The sequence below is a fragment of the Leptodactylus fuscus genome, chromosome 5 (genome assembly GCF_031893055.1).
Source record: "Leptodactylus fuscus isolate aLepFus1 chromosome 5, aLepFus1.hap2, whole genome shotgun sequence".
In the NCBI taxonomy this organism is placed as follows: Eukaryota; Metazoa; Chordata; class Amphibia; order Anura; family Leptodactylidae; genus Leptodactylus; species Leptodactylus fuscus.
The window spans coordinates 159,089,429-159,114,397 of record NC_134269.1 but is presented as its reverse complement, the minus strand read 5'-3'; the positions used below and the strand labels follow the sequence as shown (position 1 = coordinate 159,114,397).

General features: G+C 40.2%; 1 protein-coding gene across 1 annotated transcript; it reads right to left on the bottom strand.

Annotated features, from left to right (window-relative positions):
* Positions 1-7,313: 7,313 nt before the first annotated feature.
* LOC142204996 (tyrosine 3-monooxygenase-like) lies at positions 7,314-24,842 on the bottom strand. Its single transcript, XM_075276342.1, has 12 exons — positions 24,633-24,842; positions 23,141-23,312; positions 20,321-20,409; positions 19,054-19,121; positions 17,770-17,820; positions 16,100-16,245; positions 13,619-13,754; positions 12,488-12,557; positions 12,297-12,353; positions 10,181-10,276; positions 8,363-8,496; positions 7,314-7,473 (listed from the first exon to the last, which is right to left on the bottom strand). The coding sequence occupies exons 1-12, from the start codon at positions 24,840-24,842 to the stop codon at positions 7,314-7,316; spliced, it is 1,389 nt and encodes a 462-aa protein (XP_075132443.1).
* Positions 24,843-24,969: the final 127 nt, after the last annotated feature.

The window sequence follows — 24,969 nt, the reverse complement described above, 5'->3', positions numbered from 1 at the left end:
TGTTCCCCCCTTCATCTGCCCCAGTGTCATGCTGTTCCCCCCTTCATCTACCCCAGTGTCATGCCATTCTCTCCCCCTTCATTTGCCCCAATGTCATGCCGTTCTCCCTCCGTTCATCAGCCCCAGTGTCATACTGTTCTCTCCCCCTTCATCTGCCCCATTGTCATGCTGTTCTCTCCCCATTCACTTCAATGGGAAATCTAAGGGCCCCTTCACACGGCGTAAGTGATTGGCTCATTCCGAGCCGTACACGCGAGCGCTTCTAAACACTTCCCATTCTCTTCAATGGGAGCGCGTGTAAAGCTGAATGTGAATGGGAAGTGTTTAGAAGCGCTTGCGTGTACGGCTCGGAATGAGTCAAGCGCTTACGCCGTGTGAAGGGGCCCTAAATGCAGCAAACCTGCCATACAATGGTGGTCTATGGAGACTGCTAGCTTTCGTTTTTCTGCTAGCAGTTTTTTGCTGCTAGTAGAAAAAAAGAAGCAACATGACCTTTCTTCAGGCGGATTCCACCTGAGGAAAGCAATAGAAGTGAAGGGGAGGCGATTGTGTAGCTACGACTAAGGAACATATGTTTCGAAACGCGTCAGCCCGGACGCTCCTTTTATCCTGTAATTTGTGAGTCAAATATAGCCATACACAATATGGCATTTTTGTAAACTTTTTTAATGAAGCAAAAATAAAAATTTGGATTTTACATCATCTTTAACCATTGATTGCTGGATACATTTCTTGAAAGTTTTTTCCCCAGGATAAGGTAGTGACCCAGGGGAGAAGGACTGTCATCTGCTGGGAGTGCCACGAGCTGGGCCATATTGTGGCTAATTGTCCCCGTCCCCAGGGCATATGGACGGACACAGCCATATCACATTCCACTCAAAGATCAATTCTGATGAAGGTCTAAGCGACCGAAACGTCAAAACACTACTGATCTATTGTTCCCTCTACAATGTGATGTTTTTGTTCTATGTCCAACGGCACAACGATTGTAACCACACAGCGAAACTTATGTCTGATTAATAAATTGATTGCACTTTTTCAAAAAACTCCTTTGTGTGTGCAACAGCATTTTTGCCCCCTGTGGATACAGGCAACATGAGGTAGGAGTTGTTAAGAACTTGCCCCATGACCTCATTCTGAGACTTTCCCCTATTTTGGATTCTGTGGCGGGGAAAGCAAGGGTCAGAGGATACAGCCCCAAGAATACCACAAGTGTTGTCTGGTCAGGTCCTTGAGCCTGAACCTAATGACCAGGACTCTAGTGTTCCTGCCGTAGGGGTGACCATGGTAAAAGAGGATTGTGGCTCTATGTCCCCCCTAGAGGTAATGGCAGGTGAAGCTGAGGTGGGTGGTACCGAACTTCAGATGTCAGATTTGAAAGCGTCTCATGATAACTTTGGTACTGCACAATACCAGGATCCCACTTTGCAAAGGGCCTGGGTAAAATGTTAGTGTTATCCATGGTGTGTCTCAGCGCCCAGGTGCTGATGAGGTGTTCTCCCACATGGTTGTCAACCAGGAGTTGTTATACCGAGTTGACAGGGTGCGAGGTGAGACCTTAGAGCAGTTACTGGTACCCCAGCCTTATTGCCGGACGGTGCTGGAGTTGGCACATAAACATGTGCTAGGGGGTCACCTAGGTGCCACAAAAGCGCTGGACCACATAATGCAGCGTTTTTATTGGCTGAAGGTATATCATGAGTTAAAAGTGTTTTGTGAAACATGTCCAGACTGTCAGTTGCATGCGCCCATGGCACATTTTCGAATCCCCCTGGTACCTCTGCCCATTATTGAGGTGCCCTTTGAAAGGATTGTCATGGATTTGGTAGGTCCTTTAGTTAAGTCTGCCTCAGGGCATCAGCATATTTTGGTAGTCATGGACTAGGCTACCCGATATCCATGTTTTGCCGAGTGGGTCTACCCAAAGAAATCCTCACAGATCAGGGTACCCCGTTCATAACTAAAGTCACCAGGGAGTTGCGTAAACTCTTTAACCCCTTCCCGACATGCGCCGTAATAGTACGGCGCATGTCGGGTCTGTAACTATGGCGACCGCCCGGGAGCTGGGCGGCCGCCATAGCCGTCGGGTGTCTAAGCAGTAGACAACCGGCTCTAATGCCTCCGATCGGTCCCCGGACCGATCGGAGGCATTAAACCCTCCGGCGCCGCGGTCAAAGGCGCCGGAGGCGCCATTTTCCCGGCGGCGCATGGGCGCCGCCATTTTGGCCGGGATCGCCGGCTCCTGGAGCATGCTCCAGGGCTGACGTCCCATTGCCATGACAGCCGGGAGCCTTGTACAGGCTCCCAGGCTTGTCTGCAAATCCTTTCTTTTGCAGGCTGGTCTATGCAGCCTGCAAAAGAAAGGATGCTTTTTTGCAATGCATTGCAATGCATTAGCATTGTAATGCATTGCATTAGTGATCAGACCCCCTGGGGTTCAACACCCCTAGGGGGTCTAATAAATGCAAAAAAAATTTTTTAAAAAAAGTTAAAAAAAATATAAAAAAATATAAAAAGAATTAAAAGTTCAAATCACCCCCCTTTCCCTAGAACACATATAAAAGTAGTTAAAAACTGTGAAACATATACATGTTAGGTATCCCCGCATCCGAAATCGCCCGCTCTACAAATCTATAAAAATATTTTTCCTGTTCGGTAAACGCCGTAGCGGGAAAAATAGTCGAAAGTGCCAAACCGCCGTTTTTTCACTGTTTTGATTCTGATAAAAATTTGAATAAAAAGTGATCAAAGCAATAACATTTCCCGAAAATGGTAGAACTAAAAAGTACACCCGACCCCGCAAAAAAAGACGCCCTATGCATCCCCGTAAACTTACGTATAAAAAAGTTACGGCCGTCGGAATATGGCGACTTTTAGAAAAAAAAATTTTTAACACAGTTTTGGAATTTTTTTTAGGGGTCAAAATGTAAATAAAACCATATAAATTTGGTATCCCTGGAACCGTACCGAAACACAGAATATAGGGGACATGTCATTTTGGCTGCACAGTGAACGCCTTAAAACCAAAGCCCGTAAGAAAGTCGCAGCAATGCATTTTTTCTTCAAACCCACCCCATTCTGAATTTTTGTCCTGCTTCCCAGTACATTACATAGAATAATTAATGGTGGCATTATGAAGAAAGATTTGTCCCGCAAAAATTAAGACCTCATATGGCTCTGGGAGCGGAGAAATAAAAAAGTTATGGGGTTTAGAAGGAGGGGAGTCAAAAACGAAAAACGAAAATCAAAAAATGCCATCGGCGGGAAGGGGTTAATATCAAACAATTGCATACATCTGTTTACTATCCCCAGACAGACGGGTTACTAGAACGGTTTAACAAAACCTTAAACAGTATGCTGAAAAAGGTGGTGAGCAAGGATGGAAAATACTGGGATGTTCTGTTACCCTATTTGATGTTTGCCATCCGTGAGGTACCACAGGCTTCCACTGGGTTTTCTCCTTTTGAGTTGGTCTACGGCAGACATCCTAGGGGTCTGTTGGACATCGCCAAAGAGACGTGGAAGCAAGAACCCACCCCCAACAAAAGTGTTATTCAATATATTGCTGGTATGCAGGACAGGATAGTGGCAGTCATGCCCATGGTTAGAGAGCATCTGCAGGAGGCCCAAAGCCGTGTTTACTATAGGTCGGCGAGGATAAGGACCTCATTCCCACAGTGGAGAGTAAGTTTCTTGCCAAATCGCAGGGCCCTTATGAGGTAATGGAAAAGATAGGGGAAGTGAACTACAAGGTTCGTCAGTCAGGTAGGAGAAAACCTGAACAGGTTTATCATGTAAACCTGCTAAAGGCAGCTGGCACTAAGGGGGCTGTATACTGTATGTACCAGCACTAAGGTGGCAGTATACCATATATACCAGCACTAAGGGGGCAGTATACTGTATATGCCGGCCCTAAGGGAGCAGTATACTGTATGTGCTGGCACTAAAGGGGCAGTATACTATATGTGCCAGCATTAAGGGGACAGTATACTGTATGTGCCGGCACTAAGAGGGTAGCATACCATATGTGCCGGCACTAAGGGGGTGGTATACCGTATGTGCCGGCACTAAGGGGACAGTATTGGAGGACCCTGAGACATGAAATGCTAAATCTGCCTTTGGTTACCATAGGTATAACTTTGTGGTAAAACATTTCAAACCTCCATGTCATGGGAAATGGTAGTGGAAATTGCTAATCTATAATCTGGCCCTGCCACAATTATCAATACATCTGAACCAATATTCAAGTCTCTGAAAGAACAGTCTCAGTCTTCTTAGCAGCCTTGATGCCAATCTCGTATCATCAGCTCCACCATGTGGAAGACTCGTGTATCGCTTCCCTATAAAATACAATCAGTATGTTTAGACTTTCCAGACATGAACGCTTTATTTTTTTAAAGTCATAATAATTCTCATTTTATTTTATAAAGTAAACATGAAATATTAACAGCATGAACATCTGGCTGTGGGATAAAGTCACTGAGATGTTTGACTGCCAAATGCTAGAGCCAAGACTGTATAATCACATCCACCCTCCTTACTTCAGTAAATATATAAAATAAGCCATCATACTCAAATAAAAAAGAGTGATAAAATCATAACATGCACATATAAAGATTACAAAGTGTGCAAACATATAAGCTAGAACGTACACAGATCACAGGAAAGGTCAACTGTCTACATTGCAGCTGTTTCTGAACTACGTATCACGTATAATGCTCAGCAGTCAGCATCAGTGGGGTCATTGCATAACGTGTATAACATAATCACTCTAATAACTAATATTTTAGATAAGCTATTATTCTATGTTGGCCAGATATTCCAAACATAAATGGCTTTTCTAGATGAAATAATTGATAACTATCCTTAGAAAAAGTCATAAATTAAAGATCAGCAGGGTCCGACACCTGGGCACCCCGGGGACCAGCTACTGTACTTGAGGAGGCTGCAGTGTTTGGCAGAGATCTGCAGTCACTTCAGTACTTACCAAGCACAGTATATTTGTATAGCAGCTGTGCTTGGTATTACAGCTCAGACCATTCACTTGAATGAGACTGAGCTGGCCATGTGACTGATGAATGTGACGTCAGCAGAATGGGCATTCATGGTCCACCACTACTCCTTCAGACAGCTGATCCACAGAGGTCCCCAGTTTCAAACCCCCTCGGACACGTGATGACATATCCTAAGAATAGGACATTAAATAAATAGTCCTGGAAAAACCATTTAACTATTTAAGCTCCCAAAACCTTCAATGGGGCAATAAACTGATACCTAGACAGGGATGAACTTAGCTACATGGGACCATGTATTCTGACTTAAAAGAACAGTACAATAATCAGATTTGTTAGACACCGAGGTGGAGGGGAGGAGACACATGCAGGTACTATCTTATCTGAGCTATTAGGGAATATGAGAACAGGTTGGAATTTGTAGTATACAAGAAGAAAAAGATTTTACCACCACTAGGACCAAACAGTAACAAATTTATGTAAGAGATAGCTAAGATGATTGTCCTTAAAATGTTGGTAGTCTCACGTTCAAATCTGTAGTGGATGGTGAGATATGGAGACTGAAGGTCAAAAGTTCAAAACATTGTTACCCTTTTGCCCTTTTGCTTGTGAGAAGGTGACAAGCAGAGTGCTGGAGTCCTGATATATATCAGTCCCAGGTTTCTGACCTATGTATGGTCCAGGTGGGTCCTGGGCTCATGACTGGGCCATAAAAGACTGCAGAGCCTACACTTCAAGGCAGATCCTGGGAGCGAGAGGAGGATCCTGTGTCTGTCCTGACACACTAACAGTTTGGTGAGACTGTACTGCAATATTGTTGTTTGTATGTGTGGTTGGTAGTAAGCCACACATAAAGTTAGCATTGTTATTGTTTAGTTAGTGCTCAGACGAGCAGGGTTTTGTTTGACATTCTCCTGCCTGAAGTTAAGGCTGTATTTTATTTTGAGCCAGAAAAGGCTGCATTCCTGTGCAGATCCATGGAGTGAGAGGAGGCGGCTGGGTCTGTCTTGTAACCTTGAGTCTGGTGAGAAAATATTGTGCTTGTTTTGTTCATGTGGCTGGTAGTAAGCCACAAGTATAATTCGGTTATCATTTCTGTTTAGTTAGTCGCTCAGACGAGCAGGATTTTGTTTTGTTTTTTGCCTAGCTGTATTTTGTTTTGCTCATTTTGTGCCTGAAGTCAAGATTTATATATTTTCCTGTTTTTTTGTAAAATAAACCTGCAAATTTCGTACCTGGTTTAAATAAGCCTGCATATTGCTGCATATTTTGTTTCTGCCTTTGACTGGTTGGGTCTGCACCACTGCTTCTACCAAATTACCTATATATTTGTAAGCCGATGGCTGGTCAGATAATAAATAATCTCACCCAGACTACTCAGGTGGGTGAGATGAGAAACTCCAGAAAGTATGGTTCTCAGCAGATACTTTAGTCTACTGAGTGTTATTTCAAAGTTCTGTTTATTGGGCTGGATTTTTTAGGAATGGCAGGCAGGTTGACAGTGGGACCTGTTATTCCACCCCCCTCCAGTCCACACTTTGCGCTTGTTCCTGCAGCGACTCAGCTGTTGAGACTCTCCTCGTCAAGGAGGCTTAAGAAGCCAGCTCCAGCAGCAGACTTTGGGCAGAGCGTGGCTGGAGAGCCAAAGAAAGAGGTCATATTTTTGGAGCTGTGTCCTGAATGATTCTACTGGCTTTTGGATTTGTTATTCTAGGTGAGGTAACCTATTCTATGTTTAGTTAGAGCCTAGCCGGGCAGGTATTTATTTTGTATTGATTCCTTTTGTTGCTGCACTACCTTTTGGAGTGAAAATAAACTCTACCTTTGTTTCGGACTAAAGAATCTGAACTTTTATGTCTATGCTACCCCACCTAGCAACCCCAAACCCTGACTATATATATATATATATATATATATATATATATATATATTGCTCTAAATAGCGGGAACGTTTACCTTATTGATATTTTTTTATTTTCAACAAAAATCATGAATTCAGAACAATTACATTTTTATTCGATGACAAAAATAGACAGGAAATAATGAGTTTGAAACTGCAAATTTATTTTACATAATATTTTGTCTATATATAACGCATAGGACATGCACAACAGGTTATTGACATAAAAATTGTACTGTATCCTAGCGTATGCCCAGGGCATACTGGGTTTTGAAGATTCAGATAGTCAGAAGTGTACATACAGTATAAAGCACTACGACAGTTCCTTAACAATGTATAGTATCATTGGGATCTTTTTCTTATCTTTAAAACTCTACACATGTGGGTTTCTTCATTTGACTCTAGCATATCTTGTCGAGTGCAGCACATAGACTCCGAAGTTCATCTTTTATTTGACAGAGGGCAGTCCTGACCTTCTGAAAAGAGTCTAAGATTTCAATGCTGCAAGTAAAGGGATCGTAGTGCAGGTAGAAAGGCTTCTTCATCTTCACAACATATTGTCTAAGAAGCAAGTCAAAAACACGTTAGTGCATATATCATTCTATTTGCTTACTAAGTATGATAAATATGGCAGTAATACAATTGAAAATGATTCAGATATTGAAATCTTGCACATACAAGCATATAAGACCCTGGAGGATATAGCTGTGCTGTTATGTTTGTCTGCTTATGTACTGTAGTCAAAGCATCGCTGCTAATTCTATTCAGTTCACTGCGCTCACACTGTATATGCAGTAAAACTGAAGACCATTGTTGCTGGAATATGCTTCTGTCTAGATTGCAAGAACGTAATCCTGTCCTGCATATTTACCATTGAGTGGGTCTAAAGCCCAGGATCATGTATTCTCATCTATGGTTCACGTTTGTTGCTAGATTAAAATGATCCCAATAAAAATAAGCAATAAATGCACAATGTATAGTCAAAATACAATAGGCCCCTATACTTTAGACTGTTGACCAGTTCTGCTAAAATCAATGGATTTGGCTGACTTCATTCTTAAGGGAACTTTTGCCTCCCACTTTTTGCATCCTTCAATAGATATTAATATTAATAGAATTTTTTTTCTCTAGTCCCCATTGTTTGTGAGCAAGTGCTGTAAGTTACAGCGTCCAATATTCAGATCTGGGACTGCCTATCTGACAGTAGACAGCCTAATCGCCATACTCTGTGATGAAACTAACAGCATTGATTGCTCAGCAACACTAGGGGCTAGAGAAAAAATTCTGTGTCAGAATCAGTGGAGCAGCACGTATTGAAGGAAGTAAAGAGTTGTAGTTGGTGAAGGTGGTGAAAAGTTCTCTTTAAGTTCTGTGCTAGTGTATCACTGTATAGGCCTTCTTTATTGCTTTGTTTCTTTCTTTCCCCGCACAGTTGTAGTGTCATCCTCACCTGAGTTTCACTTTGGAGTCTTCAAAACTTTCTGATACAAAGTATACAGGCTGAAAGGAATTGTCTTGATATGGTTGGATTGCGGTAACTTCTGGATCAAATGGCTTAAGTTCAGGCTTATTTGATAACGCATACTGAAAATACACAGTCGTTGTATTATTACAATCTAACAAAAATGGGAGTTATCTTTACAGAATATATCCATATGCTGATGATGTCATAATGCTCATAATGGTAATTTTCTGTCACATAAGCTCATATCTCTGTGCCCCAATTCCTAGTTTAAAAGGTGTCTACCAGCTCCCCCAAGCATATTAAACTACTACCCTAACACCATAGAGCACATTACAATGATAAAAAATATATTCCTTTGCTATATGTGTCACGTTTGGAGATTTCGAGAAAAATAACTTTGACGTCTCATGTAAATGAGACATCCTGTGTACTGTGGTGAGCCTTCAGCCCTAGGAGCACTGGGGTTGCTACTTAAGTAGGATGGGTGAGGTCATAGCAATGGGAGGATCAAGGTTGTGCAGCCATGAGATGGTAGGGGTCTGTGCAGAAAGAGCAGTGCTCCAGGGCCTCCAGTGCACCAAGAAACTCATTTCCATAACATTTCAAAGCTCTTTTTCCCTCAATCTACAAAAGTGTAAAACATAAGAGAGGTATGTAGTGTACCCCTGTAATGTGCTCTGTAACACGCTGACGGCAGATGAATATGTGTAGGACAGATGATAGTCTCCCTTTAACTTGTTAAATGAATAAACAATCTTGTAAGCATAGATTTCTCTTTTAGCTCTATACAAATTTCAATCTACAGGTACCAGACATATGCTGGAAGAATGCTATTTAAAGGGGTTGTCCCAGCTCAAGGATCCTATCTATACTGGTATCATATGTAAATTGAAGACTTTTCCTAAATATTGCTTTAGAAATGCTGCTTTGTTTGCCTGCTATGTGATCTTATTCCTTCCATTGTTTACACAGTGTTGCTATAATCACGGACCTGTAAGACAAGTGTCACTCACTGCTCTTGGAGGCAGGACAATCCGTTCAGCTAATTGCTGATATCTGTTATCTCTCTATGTAAACACACAGATAACATGAGTCTGTTCTCTACAAGCATCTGCATATTATCTGATCTGCATAAGCACTGCAATACTTCTCAGGCCCGTTCAGCAATGGGGCGAGGGAGAAATATAGAAAGTGAGAAGAAGAGACTGCAGGCAGACTGGTGAAACAAGAGGATGGCAAAACCCCTTTAAGACCCCTATGTTGAGTACTACGCTGCATTTTTGAGCATGCATATACTGTAGTACATAACACATACAGCCTATTCATAACAGTGGAAGCTTTCTAATGTTTTATTCTCCATGTGATGGAACTGCAGGGAAAATTAACCCTTGCTTGCAGATTTTACAGCTAATGACAGAGACTTAGTAAGTTAACAGTATTTGGTTCTCCATATACAGGTTAGAGTTTAATGGTCGTGCTTACAGAATTAATCTTTATGTAAACTTCCATGGCTTCCTTTAACCAATCTAGAATTTATCCCTTCCTTCCTGCTACTTTATTGACAATGTAATAGTGAATATTTATTAGGGAAACTCTTTTAGAATTGCATTCGATTCTGCAGATCCATGAATGGTATGTAATACTGAAAAAATTGAAAAAGAGGCATTTTTACAACTTTCTTGTTCTAAAACTGTTTAGAAACTTAACATTGAACATAGATCGCATATGCTGAAGACCTTGCAATAGAAAAATTTAGAAAACACTTGTGGCTATTCTTTAAAATATGCTTTCAAAAATTCTTACCAAGAGTTCCCCATAAGATGACAGCAAACCAGCTCCATAGGCCTTAATAGATCCATGCTGCTTGCAGAGTCCAAATTCAATGGTGAACCAGTACAGCTGCAATGATTTTCCATCTTTTAGAATATGTCTGCTTATGCTAGTACATTTTCTGACTTGATACATTACATATTGCCTATGAGACCCACATAGCATTTATTTTTTACTATATTATTGTGCTTTATATTGTACACAGTGGTGTTTTCTTAATCTATAGACAATATATGCTGAAACCATTAAAGGCAGGATTTTTTTAAAGTCAGTTGTATGTTCAAAGATACACTTGAGATAATTTTCAGCATCCACACGGAAGGAACTGAATTGAAAGGAACTTGTCAGTAACACTACATGGCAGAGATTAAGTTTAGCTTGTAAATAAAGTGGACTCATGAGTTCTGGCAGTCTCTATTTGTACTCCTGAATATCAGAATTATACAGCTATCCCAGTAAGGATTTTCAAATTAAGTGCACAAGTCTTGTGATATCTAAGGGATCTAGTTTATATGGTGAATCCTGATAACAGATCCTATTTAATATCAGATTCTCACATTGCAGTCACATGGGAGCACATCCTCAGTAGTGATATGGCCAAAACTTTGCCAAATCATGTGTTTTCAACTTGTTTGGATATTAATAAGAAGTTACCCCTCATTCACATCTATGTTTGTATTCTGATTGGGGGAGTCCACATTGGGACCTCCCCCAAACGGAATACCAAATGCAATTGCATGCGCTGTGCAGTAAAAGCACATGGACCCCATAAACTATAATGGGGTCCATGTGCTTTTACTGCACAGCGCTTGCAATTGTGTTTGGTATTCCATTCGGTGGGTCCCTATGCGGACTCCCCCAAGATGGAATACCAATGCAGATGTGATTGAGGGATTAAAGATAAATTCCTGGTAGCTATAGCACCCTTGCTTCAATACTTCTCACCAGTCTGTGTTCACTTGACTGAGTGATGATATACTCATCTACCTCCATGATCTCTACAGCAAATCATTGGCCTCAGTGGTTGGATGCGGCAATTATCCGATTACTTAGGCACATTATTGCTGCAGCTATAAGGTGGTGCAGATATAGGCCTTGAAAAGTTGGCTATTTCCTCTGCTGGGATAGGTGCAAGAAGAGTTAAGCCAAGGGTGAGCTGCATGCATAGAGGTAGTATAGGTGCAAGTCTAGGGAAATCTGTTGCCGCAAATTCACCGTTTGTAGTTGTATGTTGAGTTGTTATATTATGAACTATGTAACTGTTGGATTGACATATGCATTAAATTTTATTAGGCATGTATAGCATTTGCATGTGTGATATGTGAGGTCATCATGCACTCACTGATTCTGGTGGTTTCTGAAGACTAAATTGTTGGCTAACTCCGTACAGGCAGAATGAAGTTGTGCCCATGAGTTGCACCATGGGTGAAGTTTGTTGTTTCCCCATGGTGTGACTCACTGACATCAGTTGTCACCCAGGTTGACCAGGGAGGACAATGGCTTGTATTTAAGGGTCCGTTACTGTATTGCAGATGGCCTGCTGCTGCAGGATATCTTGGTAAGTGAAGAGAGGGGAAAGACTGGCTTGGTGAGCTGGCACACCTGTAGGTAGGTAGGAGTATGGGTTCTGTTGTTGCAGACAGTGCACCCTCCACAAGAGCAGGAGTTACTTTACCACTTCACTGTGTTTGCCAACCCTGTTGAAGACCTGCTGTACTACAAATATCTTCTGCAATAAAGTGGGAATCCCAGTGAGAAGCCCGGTGCTAAGAGTGTCCTTTCTCTGCCAAAAGGAGACTCCAGACAATTTTCAGGTTGCTGTATTTGGCTGGCGAGGAGAAACCACATTGAACACAGCAGCACATTGTTTGCAGAAAAGAGCGTTGTCAGCCATGTTGAGCAACCATAGCATTGGTAGCAACCATGTATTATATACAGCCAAGTATACAAAGAGCAGAGGGAAGTGCAACAGGGAATGTATCAGGTGAGTATGGAAACATTCCTATTCTATTGCATTTCCTACCTTTGCCTTATTTTTCTTAAATCTGAACACAAGTAAACATCCCATAACAATTACTTTTACACTTACAGTTGACAGTTTTTCAATATCTTCATCAGATGCTCCAAGTGACGCTAGACCAATATCCTGCACAAAGAAACAATTTTAATAGGAAGTTTTATAGATACTGTCCGTATATTAATCATTTCAATTATATCTGCAATGTTTTACTTTACGTAGATAAGTTACTAGGAATTGATACATTTATTCCAATATCTTACCTGTGAAAATTGTGCAAAATCTTTATCCGCAAGCATAGGGATGTGGCCCAGCAATTCATGGCAGCAATCACTTAAACAAAATATATACAATGTGTAGAAATGCTTTGTACTATATACACAAGTTCATGTAGGTTTAGCAAGATAATTTCGCAGGAAACCCCTATAAGTTCTACTGATCAGACTCTGAGGAGGGGTTTTGAAGGCATCAACACTGATGTTCAGCCCAGTGTACAGAACATGAAGGAGATTATTCAAAACAGCTGATCAGCAGGGGTACTGAATGTCAGGCCCCCCCAGCAATAAAAATTAATGAGCTAGCCTAAGGATAGAACATCAATATTGAGATATGAAGAACCTGTTTGAGGGAAGAGTCTGCTTAAAACAATCTTTCCTTTACTAAGCAATAGGCGGCAACTGGTCAACGAACCATACCTATATATGTGACAACACAAAATGTAGACAAAACAAACAACAACAAAGGCAGGTCAGCTAGCCAAGGGTCCAGTAACAGTCAAGCAATGCAGTACAGAATCAAAATCCAAGAGAGTAGTCAAAGGGTAAGCCAGAGGTCAGAGGTCAGCAATACAGAAGTAGCAGAAGAGGAGCTTCTGCAATAGTCAGCAAGTCTATGAGGGCCGATCTCCTGTATATAGAAAGCCCAAAATCCGCTCTAGGCTAGAATTAACTATTAGATGGACATAGGGAACAAGGTGCAGGAGATGGGTGTGGTGGAAATTCTATTACAGGAATAGATGTAGCAGCGTTCACACAGTGCAACAAAAAACATTAAGCAAGGAATCAAAATGAACTCACTTCCTGCGCCTCAGCGTGCAAGTGGAAGGTGAAGCAGTGACTCGAACAGGCAGAGATGTAACACAGGGTGTGTGGCTATAAAGTTGCTTATGTATATAACATTATTCAGAAAAACTACCTGTGTACATGTCCAGGTTCCTATGACACGACCCTAACTATTTTGTAGATGCATTATTACTGACATGTTATATTCATAAAGGGGAGGAAATATATAGTAAATGTAAAAATTCAGTTCTAGAAACAACATACAACAGTGAGCTTCGCTGTTTCTGTATCTTCTTGGTCAAGGAATTAGTTAATTCATGAAATTGTACTTACGGCTCTGGTGAATGCATTGCAGATGAAGGATGTCTCAGGTACTGGGTACTTGGAAACACACAGAAAGCTAGACATGCCAGGAAATCTCGTGCAGAAAGTAGACCAGCAGCCGGTCTCAGTTTGAACCCTGTTCTTTCTATGCAAAAAACAACACAGTTGTACTCAAGAGACGCTCACAAAAAGTATTTCTAGAAAATTTTTCCCAGGCATCAGTGGTAAGGTCAGTTATTGTTATGAGAAGTATAACAGGGCAAATGTAAATGTAGCATAGTATAAAAGAAATCCCTGTATATTTGAGCTTAAAATCTGAGACTAAGAGATTAAGGCTATGGCACCAAGTAGTGTATTGCAGCGTTTTTCATGGAAAGTCTGCAGAGGTTTCCAGCAGGTAATGGTGTATTAAAAAAAAAAAAAAAAGGATCAGGGGCCCACCAGACCCCCTAAGGTCATGGGCCCTGGGGCAGCCACTATGGAGGTACTTATACCACTGCCCTTAAAGTTACTGTAGGATGTTTTTCAGTAAGACGATCAAAAAACAGCTAAAATGCCTTTTATAGGTATATGAATGTAAATATGTCCAGACAAAAGCTTCTTAGGCAATATAAACCTCAAGCATTCAGGAAATATGCAGGGAAGTAAATACTGTGTTATATTAGTTCCTGAATACTTGCCAAAAGAAAGGATTATTTTCACCACATAGGTAAATCTATGGCAGTGATGTCTTGAGCTTGGTACTTTGTGACATCCCATAATAGGTTATCCTGTTTCCAAAAAGTAACAAAGGATTCCCTGTGGATTATAGGCTTATGTAAACCAAGACTTGGATATGGGAGAAAGCAGCACTAACTAGAGATCTATGTCTGGTCAGTGGTTTATTCTATGGATTGTTCAACATCTTAAAATATGTGTCCAGAAAATGTATCTAAAAAGTGCAGGAACTTGGCCGATCTCCCATAACCGAGGGGGTCTGTTAATATTTCCCGCACCACATTCATTCACAATGACTAACGTAAAGACTACAAGTCCCAGAAAGCAGATCACCCGAGCTAGCTATGTAGAGGCAATGGCTGTGCAAGGATTGATGGGAGATTTCATCTCTGAAGTCTAGACAAATGTGAATATATATTGTGGAATTGTAATACAGGGTGGAGAATCTTTATAAGAACAGGATTGTATCTACAAAGTTATTCAGTTTTTAGTTCTAGATTAATTCTACTTGTAAAATGTAAAAAAGAAAATTTTTAGATTAGATTAGTGTTAGTGATGCCCAATAAGCACAGCAAAATCTGTAACAATAAACAAGGGTTTCTGCAATGTGGGGCCTTAGCTTTACAGGGGTTTTCAAGGTGGGTGTTTTAGATATTGGGGGACAATAACAATATAAGGAGGTATTATTAATATAAGGGGTAATTGGGGCAAACAGTAGTAATACAAAGAGGTCATTACGGGGCATTATTAATATACGGGGGACATTAGGAGGCTGTAGTTGTGTAAGGGGGTATTCATTAACTTATGGGGTATTGGGCCACAATAATTTAAGGTGGACATTATTGATTGAAGGGGGTATGCAGTATTAGGGGGCATGAAAAATTATTATTAATTATGAGGGACACATGGGGCATTAATAATTGAGGGGCACTCTTATTTTAAAGGGGTTATCCCCTCCTTACCTGTACTGGCTTGGCTGTCACCTGCAGCTGTCATATCATGGCAATGGTGGCACAGCACCCAATCACTGTATACTGCTGTCTACTGCTCTGAATAATACTTAGTAAATATTTAGCTATTCTTATATCGTTCCCTATTTTAACCAACATGGTGTCTTATTGACTTTCTTAAAGTACATAAATTGCATAATAAATCACATAAAGCTTAGTCATGTAGAATGACATCAATAAACTGTAAACCATCCTCCCCTTTTCTTGCTCAGGGGCTGTCAGGGGAATCAGATTTCTCATTGGCTTTGGCATAAGGTTTGTTGCCTTCAGCCCTAGGACTCTCCATCTTCTGCTCACACAGATATGGTGTTTCAGCTGGTTAGTGTGCTGACCAAGAATGTTTGTGTTTTATTGTAACACACTGCCACCTGCTGGCTGAAGACAATGTTTATCAGATGAAACAAACTGTGGCCAAGTCATTATTCTAGTGGCTTCAATCACCCATAAGTATGGCTTTTCGGTTGACCACAATGATGTATTTTACATACAAATATGGTTTCAGAGTTGAGCTCCATACAACACCTTTATTCTTTTACACCACATTTCTGGCTACAAAAGTGGCTGAAAACAATTGTAAGTTTGTCCTGACATTTTAAGCCAATGCCACATATTCAACAGGGTATATACTAAGAATTTCCCTTTACTATCCTTGTATGCAGCAATGCTTTTATTATAACTCACCATGCACCCTATTGAATCCCCTGTATTCTGGATACTTACAGCAAAACCTTAAAGAATAACATTGTATTTGTTGAACTTTTACCTTTTAAGAAATTTGATACATCTTGAAGTTGCGGTATGGAATTTTCTGAATATCCGCAATATTTTTCCAACTGGTGAAATGTATCTAAATATTGCTTGCAGGCATAGCTTGGATAGAGACTGCTGAGTGATCTGTACACTTGTCTCCTGTAATTGTAATAAAACAGGTACAATTGCCAATACTGAGGCCCTGTTCACATCTGCGTTCGGGTTATTTCGTTCCTCTAGCCGCATGAGATATGTGGGGAGAAGAGTCCTGCAAGGAGCACTTTTCTCTGTTTTGTGCGGAAACCACATGGATCCCATTATAGTCTATGGGGTCTACGGGTTTCCTTAGGTAATCCCCTTTTTTATGCAGATAGGTTTCCGTTTGGGGGTCCCCAAGTGGACTCCCTGAACGGAGACCTGAACGCAGATGTGAACAGGGTCTTAGATGTATAATGTGCACACAAGGTCAGACACAATCATTTCCTAGTTTTGCAAAGTTATGTGGGGGGGAATTATTGCATCACCTCTTCTCCAGAATATGCTAGAACAAGGAGTGGCGCGATAATTCAGCAGTAGCAATTAAAGTGACAGTAGCCTGATACAACTATACAGTATTATAGTGCACAAACATGAACATTCTGTATTAGTGAACCATACGCGGCATAGACTTGGTACAATACACAGAGAATAAACACACACAGACTATAATACATGGTCTGTCTTGAGCAGTCCTCCTCCACATAGCACACAACTTTGGAGGGGGGGGGGAGGCTTCCACCACCTTACAGCATAAGATGGAAGGACAATTTGCATTTAGTTAAAAAGCACTAGCTAGAAGGCTAATTCTGAACGTCTGCAAAAGTCCCCTCTTTGGGGCTGACAGGCAGAGGCCGATGACATGGCCCACCCAGTTTCTTTGCCAACCTGCAGTGACCAGGAGAAGGTGGTAATAGAAGTTTATATGAAATAAGCTGCTGTGCATTATAATCATAGTTACTGTGACCAGGGGGCCCTAGAAGACAGCACCCCTATGTTGCGGTTTGTGCTATATGACTTTAGTGTAGGTGTCATCAGCTTTACAATTATTGCCCGGCACTCCGAGGACCTCATCTTTGATTTTTTTATTTAAATCGGCACGCCGAACAAAAAAGGTTGCCTACCCCTGCTCTACATCCTACAGGGAGAAGAAGAGTCCACTGTGGAGATCGCTGCCCAATACGTGTCCAGCTGTCACCAACTAAGAGGAAGATGAGACTCCACGGACTGTTATACCCCAAACCACCCGCCCCACCCCACCTCCCCATATAGCGGTCACCAACTAAGAGGAAGATGTGACTCCACGGACTGTTATACCCCAAATCATACACCACCACCCCCATACTCTCCCCCTCGACTCCAACTCCCCCCCCCACACACACACACACACACTTTACTAGCTTTGGCAATGCCAAATATCCATTCAGACATGCTGATAAAGCCTACTTGATTTGATTTGATTTGTTACATAAATAATATGGTTGATACGACCACCAAGTTTGATCATGCTGCAGAGACAACCCTATATACAGGTCTGTAGAATACATCAGTCAGAGAAATCTCTGCAATAAATGTCCAGCAAGGAAAAATTCCCTAGTATGGGATTTCTTATCCAGATCATAGCTAAACAGTCATGGAGTTACTTACCAGGTAGCAACTTCTTCAGCAGTATATTCAATTCTTGGGATAACGTTTCCACTATAATAGAACAAATGACATTGACAATATTTACTGCTTTTGGTTGTTCCAGTGCATAGATCCCATATATGAGCCAGTCTGGACCATATGTACAGTTAATAAGGATACAATGATGGGAAATATTCACAAAATATGGGAAATAATCTAAATCACATCAATATTTGATTTGACCAGCCTTTGCCTTTAAAACTCTCAGTTCGTTTAGGTACACTTGCACACAGTTTTTAAGGACCTTGGCAGGGAAGTTGTTTCAAACATCTTGGAGAACGAACCACAAATCTTCTGTGCATGTTGGATGACGTTGAGATCGTCGTTCTGTGGGAGCCATATCATCACTCCCGAGGGCAGTCACACCAAATATTGATATGATTTAGATTTCTGTTTAGGATTATGTATTCTAGTGGCTCTGCACAGTATCACACAATGTATGAAAAATGGGCCCATTGAGCTCAAACAAGAACCAGGTCCTTGTAGTATCATGAACCTGAGGAGTCCATATTGATTCCTTGCTATTCCTGGCTTTATCTTTGTGAGATTGGTAACACCAGTATCAGTAACTCATGAATGTTTGAAGTTGGTTCTAAGAAACTACATTGGATTCAAAAAAGGAAATTTGCCAAAAATAAGTAAAGGTACTGAACAATTCTTTTTAGACGGTCTAAAAGACAGGTAGTCAGAACAGAATATCCACCAAATTTTTCACTGAAGCTAATACTACATCAGGCGTATCTTTCAGGTGTATAGTCTATATCTATATCACCTATTGGTTGGCTTTGTTTTATCCAAATTTTGGTGCATTTTATCATATCTTAAGCCACATCCTTTTCCTTTTAAGCCATTCCCACGTCTACAAAGACAGAACAATTTTCAAAAATGCACCATATTTTCGCACATTTTATGCCCCAAATATAGACAGATCTACCATAGTAAATTTGCCCCATTGTCTTGTGATTGTATTAAATACTAAGGTAAGACAGAACCATGTTGTCTTATACTACAATGGCAAAGAGACAATTACTCTGAGCTTGGGAATAGGGGGAAGATCACACCTAGACTTCTATTTTTATCCAGAGTTTGAAATTTCCCACTAACTGTATAAGTCCATAAGCAGTTATGTCCCCTAGTGGTACCCGTGTGTAGCAGCCATATTGTTTACCACTGCTGATACAGATTCCATAAATATATATATATATATATATATATATATATATATATTTTTTTATAATAACCTACTCTTTATACTTGAAAGCCAGTTCTGCAAAATATGCTCTTCTTTTCTTGTATTCCTGGTCCCCAAATCCCTATTAACAGAATTAACAAAAGGTAAGACTTAAGTGCACCACTTTACTTATCTTCTATGCATTAAGTTGACTGTAGTATAACTTACAAGGATCACAGGGGTCGGGGGAAGTGGTTAGAAAGGTGTTCGTACTCTTGCATGGTTATTGAAACATTGGGGGAATAGGCAATTCAATGGTCATATCACAATATATATATATATATATATATATATATATATATATACAATATATATATATATATATATATATATATATATGATGTATATATGTATATTGTAACTTTTCTTTCATTGTGGAACTAATAATTGAGAAATCTGCACAATAATTGTAACTATTCAAGGCATGAAACTCGATCATCAGTGTTAACGTTACAGCAATGAAAACATGCTCAACCTTTGCTACAAAGAAGAAACCGTCCAGCTCCCAGCTGTATAGAGCCGCCCGTGTATACATGGGAACGGGCTGTGTTTCCTGCCATATGGTATTAGTTACTCAGCACATACCCACCCAGGGACACAGCCTCTCAGAGCTTCACTAGATGACATTTTCTTGGTTTTAGATCTGACAGCAGTGGATGTAAAACATCCTAATTTCTATGTAAATGATCTGTCTGGGAAAATTATATAATACTTAATTCACGTAGTAATTATATGTGAGCCAAGGGTCTTAGCATTGTGGCTCCCCTACAAATCTGGTTACGATGAGCAAAATGTCTCATTAGTTTTACGTTTATGTAGAATGACAGTTGTCAAATGTTCTGCGGCCGAGCTGAAAATCATTTTGGCACATGTGAGGGTTTCCAAACAGAACAAAACCCATTGCCCGCAAACATGTAAAAATGCTGGATACTGAATATGTATTTTTCTTTAAAAAAAAAAATGAAAAGCTTAAGTCTTGTAAATATGGACTAAAATCTATTTAATGCAAGGTTAGAGAGAGTTTAGCTTTCAAAAGGATTTCTGGAGACCAATAAATGCCCACCAATAATCATAATCAGTATGGTAGCTTACATATGTCTAAATCTGGGAACCCCTGTACACCTATCCACATATTTGTGCAAATATAAGCTTCAGGCCTAAGATTATACCAGGTAACACATGGAAGATAGTTGTAGGTCAAGCAGTGGAGTGTGTGTGTATATATATATATATATATATATATATATATATATATACTACCAATTTTTCTTTAATACTTACGGGATGATCTTTGTCAAAATTTGGTTCAAATCTCAAATTAAGGTGCTGGCACATGTCCAGGTCCTGGACTTTTCTTGGAAATGAAGGTGCTGTTTCAGATATATAATAAAACATACAGCACAGGTGAGACAACACAAAAAAAGCTAAGCAATCATATTTTTACTTAAAGGGTTTATTGTTTACTATGGACACAACTTACCCCATATCGACAGGAGGGGGACAAGTGACTGACTTTTGGCCCCCCATTATTATGAGAAGGAGTGCCATGTATCTTGTTTAAATGGAGCGACGGTAGCATAGGCAGGCTGCCACTTTATTCATCTCTATGGGACTGCCAGGAGATAAAGATACTACAGTCCTATGAAAAAGTTTGGGCACCCCTATTAATCTTAATCATTTTTAGTTCTAAATATTTTGGTGTTTATAACAGCCATTTCAGTTTGATATATCTAATAACTGATGGACACAGTAATATTTAAGGATTGAAATAAGGTTTATTGTACTAACAGAAAATGTGCAATATGCATTAAACCAAAATTTGACCGGTGCAAAAGTATGGGCACCTCAACAGAAAAGTGACATTAATATTTAGTAGATCCTCCTTTTGCAAAGATAACAGCCTCTAGTCGCTTCCTGTAGCTTTTAATCAGTTCCTGGATCCTGGATAAAGGTATTTTGGACAAACAATTCAAGTTCAGTCAAGTTAGATGGTCGCCGAGCATGGACAGCCCGCTTCAAATCATCGCACAGATGTTCAATGATATTCAGGTCTGGGGACTGGGATGGCCATTCCAGAACATTGTAATTGTTCCTCTGCATGAATGCCTGAGGATTTGGAGCGGTGTTTTGGATCATTGTCTTGCTGAAATATCCATCCCCGGCGTAACTTCAACTTCGTCACTGATTCTTGAACATTATTCTCAAGAATCTGCTGATACTGAGTGGAATCCATGCGACTCTCAACTTTAACAAGATTCCCGATGCCGGCATTGGCCACACAGCCCCAAAGCATGATGGAACCTCCACCAAATTTTACAGTGGGTAGCATGTGTTTTTCTTGGAATGCTGTTTCTTTTTGGACGCCATGCATAACGCCTTTTTTTATAACCAAACAACTCAATTTTTGTTTCCAAAATGAAGCTGCCTTGTCCAAATGTGCTTTTTCATACCTCAGGCAACTCTATTTGTGGCGTACGTGCAGAAACGGCTTCTTTCTCATCACTCTCCCATACAGCTTCTATTTGTGCAAAGTGCGCTGTATAGTTGACCGATGCACAGTGACACCATCTGCAGCAAGATGATGCTGCAGCTCTTTGGAGGTGGTCTGTGGATTGTCCTTGACTGTTCTCACCATTCTTCTTCTCTGCCTTTCTGATATTTTTCTTGGCCTGCCACTTCTGGGCTTAACAAGAACTGTCCCTGTGGTCTTCCATTTCCTTACTATGTTCCTCACAGTGGAAACTGACAGGTTAAATCTCTGAGACAACTTTTTGTATCCTTCCCCTGAACAACTATGTTGAACAATCTTTGTTTTCAGATCATTTGAGAGTTGTTTTGAGTAGCCCATGATGCCACTCTTCAGAGGAGATTCAAATAGGAGAACAACTTGCAATTGGCCACCTTAAATACCTTTTCTTATGATTGGATACATCTGGCTATGAAGTTCAAAGCTCACTGAGGTTACAAAACCAATTTTGTGCTTCAGTAAGTCAGTAAAAAGTAGTTAGGGGAATTCAAATCAATAAAATGATAAGGGTGCCCATACTTTTGCACCGGTCAAATTTTGGTTTAATGCATATTGCACATTTTCTGTTAGTACAATAAACCTCATTTCAATCCTGAAATATTACTGTGTCCATCAGTTATTAGATATATCAAACTGAAATGGCTGTTGCAAACACCAAAATATTTAGAACAAAAAAATGATTAAGATTAATAGGGGTGCCCAAACTTTTTCATAGGACTGTAAGCTTCTCTTTGGCCGTCTTATAGAGAACCTGTGTGGCCATCACTCCATGAAAATACAGGTACAATGCACAGGATTCACATACTCATGATCATTGTGTGTCTTTGCTAAGAATAACATATGGATATTGCTCCATATCTGTGCTCAGTGCACGCGGAGTGGGGTACAGTTATTCCATCTATCAACATTATGAATGATTCTTGGCACTTACCTTATGTCCTTAATATTTTATTACAGTTGGATTAATGTAAGCCTCTACAAACCTTTAACAATGGATTCATGATGTTATGAAAGCAAAATGTCTAAAGATGAAAGTCCTAGTTTAGTTAAGGGGAAGGGGGGCTGTCCTCACACCCAGTATGTCTGTAGTAATAAAAGCATGTCTCATGAGCTGACATTTCTGGAGCATTTTTCCTTATAATTTTGTGCTATTTCTCTTTTTGCCTTGGAAATGTAATAATAGATTGCCAACTGGGTGTTACATTCCCCTCGTCAAAGGGGGGGGGGGGGGGGAATCCCTGCATAATCTGACAATAGGGGTGACATAGTCTGTCCAAGTCTAAAGTGTAGGGACACAACACCAACGAGTAACATCAAGATCTATTTCTACACTTCTAGTAGGAATAAAAGGAACAACACAAATAAGGGGAGTTCATCATTCCTCTGCAACAGAAAAGTGCTTTATAGAAGTTGGTCCATCAATTATCGGTCACATTAAATGTCTTACTTCTAGGACTTTTTTGTTTGCAATTTCATATATACGATAGAATCTAAAGTTCTTATAACTAAATGCTGAGGAACTCCAGCATGACTTCACACCTTTATTTGGCTTTGCTACCAATGGCACTACTCACGTGTTAGATCTTTGGCTACTTTTACATCGCCTGCTGTTTTCTTCAGTGAGGATAGTAAAGAACAGATGGAAGAGTTATGGATGAAGCATTTCACAAAGCAGTCTAGTTCTTCTTGCTTATTGAACCACCCAGCAGGCCTGGTTTCTATATGATAGATGATAGCCCCATGTTTCTGAAGAAAGAAGTATACAGTAAGTAGACATTCACTTGTTTGTCCTTGCAAACAAGGTTCCATTTATTATGGGTAATATTCATGTTATTTCAGACAGGCAGACTACATATTCAAGATTTATTGTTTGCCATTGTCAGGCCTGAAGATGATGAAGCTGCAATGGCATGTCTAACAGACTATCCGACTGCATTAAACATTTCCCAGTCCCAATTTTCCATTAGATTCACATTTTATATTTTGATAAATGTTCCATATTTTATCAATAGAAAAACTCTGATCTCTGTTCCAACTGCTTTACAATGTCATTAATCTGTCTGCAAAATAGTTGCAATGGATGGACCATCAGTTGTTGTTTCATCTTATACACTACTAAGCCATTATAAATGAATGAGTCTACATGAAATATTATGAAGAACGATTGTTCTGCCATCTACTGGAGAAATATTATATTCATGATATTCATATTCATATGCAGGTCCAGTTACAATCTATGGTGGTGCCTTTTTAGCTGTTGTAGTACTACTGTACTATACTGTGTCATGAGAAATGGGGCAATGGATAGTCTATGAGATCCAGTTAGAAGAATCACTGTCCATACGTTACTGGGGCTCATAAATATCCTAGAGGGAGATCACCACTTAGTTCTCCCAGTATCACCCAGATATTAGAGCTGTTTCAAGGAGTTTCTCTCTTTCTGGGAAATTTGCAAGATGCCACATAATACAACAGCACCATACAGTAACAACTGAACCCTCAATATCCAGCGGAGCACTGAGGGGTTAAAATTGGAAAGGAATTTGTCCTTTCTGAACCCACTGTAAGTAGTAGTCAGCCTTCAGTTAGATGACCACGTAGAGTTAATATCCAAGCTTTAATACTGTATCTGGTCCTTTTCCTCAGCCCAAACATATGTGTCCTATAAAAACAACAGTGCTATGTCTACTAGAAATCTACAGAATCCAAAGTAAATTTACCATACAAAAGCATATAGATATGGTGTAAATGTACCTTAAACATAAGCATACTCAATGAATACTGATCTGCTATATTGCAGGGCTTGTAGAAAATTAAGAAAATGCACATCTTAAAGATGTATATACATTAGCATTAATCCTACTTTATGACTCAATGTGTAGGTTTTGCTGCAGTTAATCTTAATATCTCATTCCTTGATGTCATTCTCACGTAAACTCAGGATGCTGGTATAGTGTGTCCTCACAATATTGTCACACTATGGGGCTACAATACCTGCACCTGTCTATGGAGTGGAGATACCCACAGGTCAAACTAATTTGGAATGGAGTGAAAAGACAAACCTACCTCTAAGATCTTAAGGCTGCTGGCTAAAGGAGACGCACTGGAGTTCCTGAAGGTAAAAATCAAATTCAAGGTGCTGCCGCCGTCTTCAGGATGTTCAGATGTTACAGCTACGGGGTCAGAGGCCGATAGCTCGGATATTTCCTTTTCCTTACGGGCATCTTCTATAAGACTTTGCTTTCTGCACAGAGATGTTCCCACTTCAGACTTCATAGTCAGCCTTTAGTCAGAACTAAGTGATACATAATACATATGAAGCAGTGCTGAGATTATCATATGGCACAACTATGAAGATGTCATCGGTCATTTGTCACAGGTCAATTAAGTCAACTCCATTATT

Coding starts and splice junctions, on each gene's coding strand:
- LOC142204996 (XM_075276342.1), bottom strand. CDS start 24,842: ATGAAGTCTGAAGTGGGAACATCTCTGTGCAGAAAGCAAAGTCTTATA. Junction 20,410..23,140: donor AGTAGCCAAAGATCTAACAC/GTGAGTAGTGCC, acceptor TATCTGAAACAG/CACCTTCATTTCCAAGAAAA. Junction 16,246..17,769: donor GCTGAAGAAGTTGCTACCTG/GTAAGTAACTCC, acceptor TTACAATTACAG/GAGACAAGTGTACAGATCAC.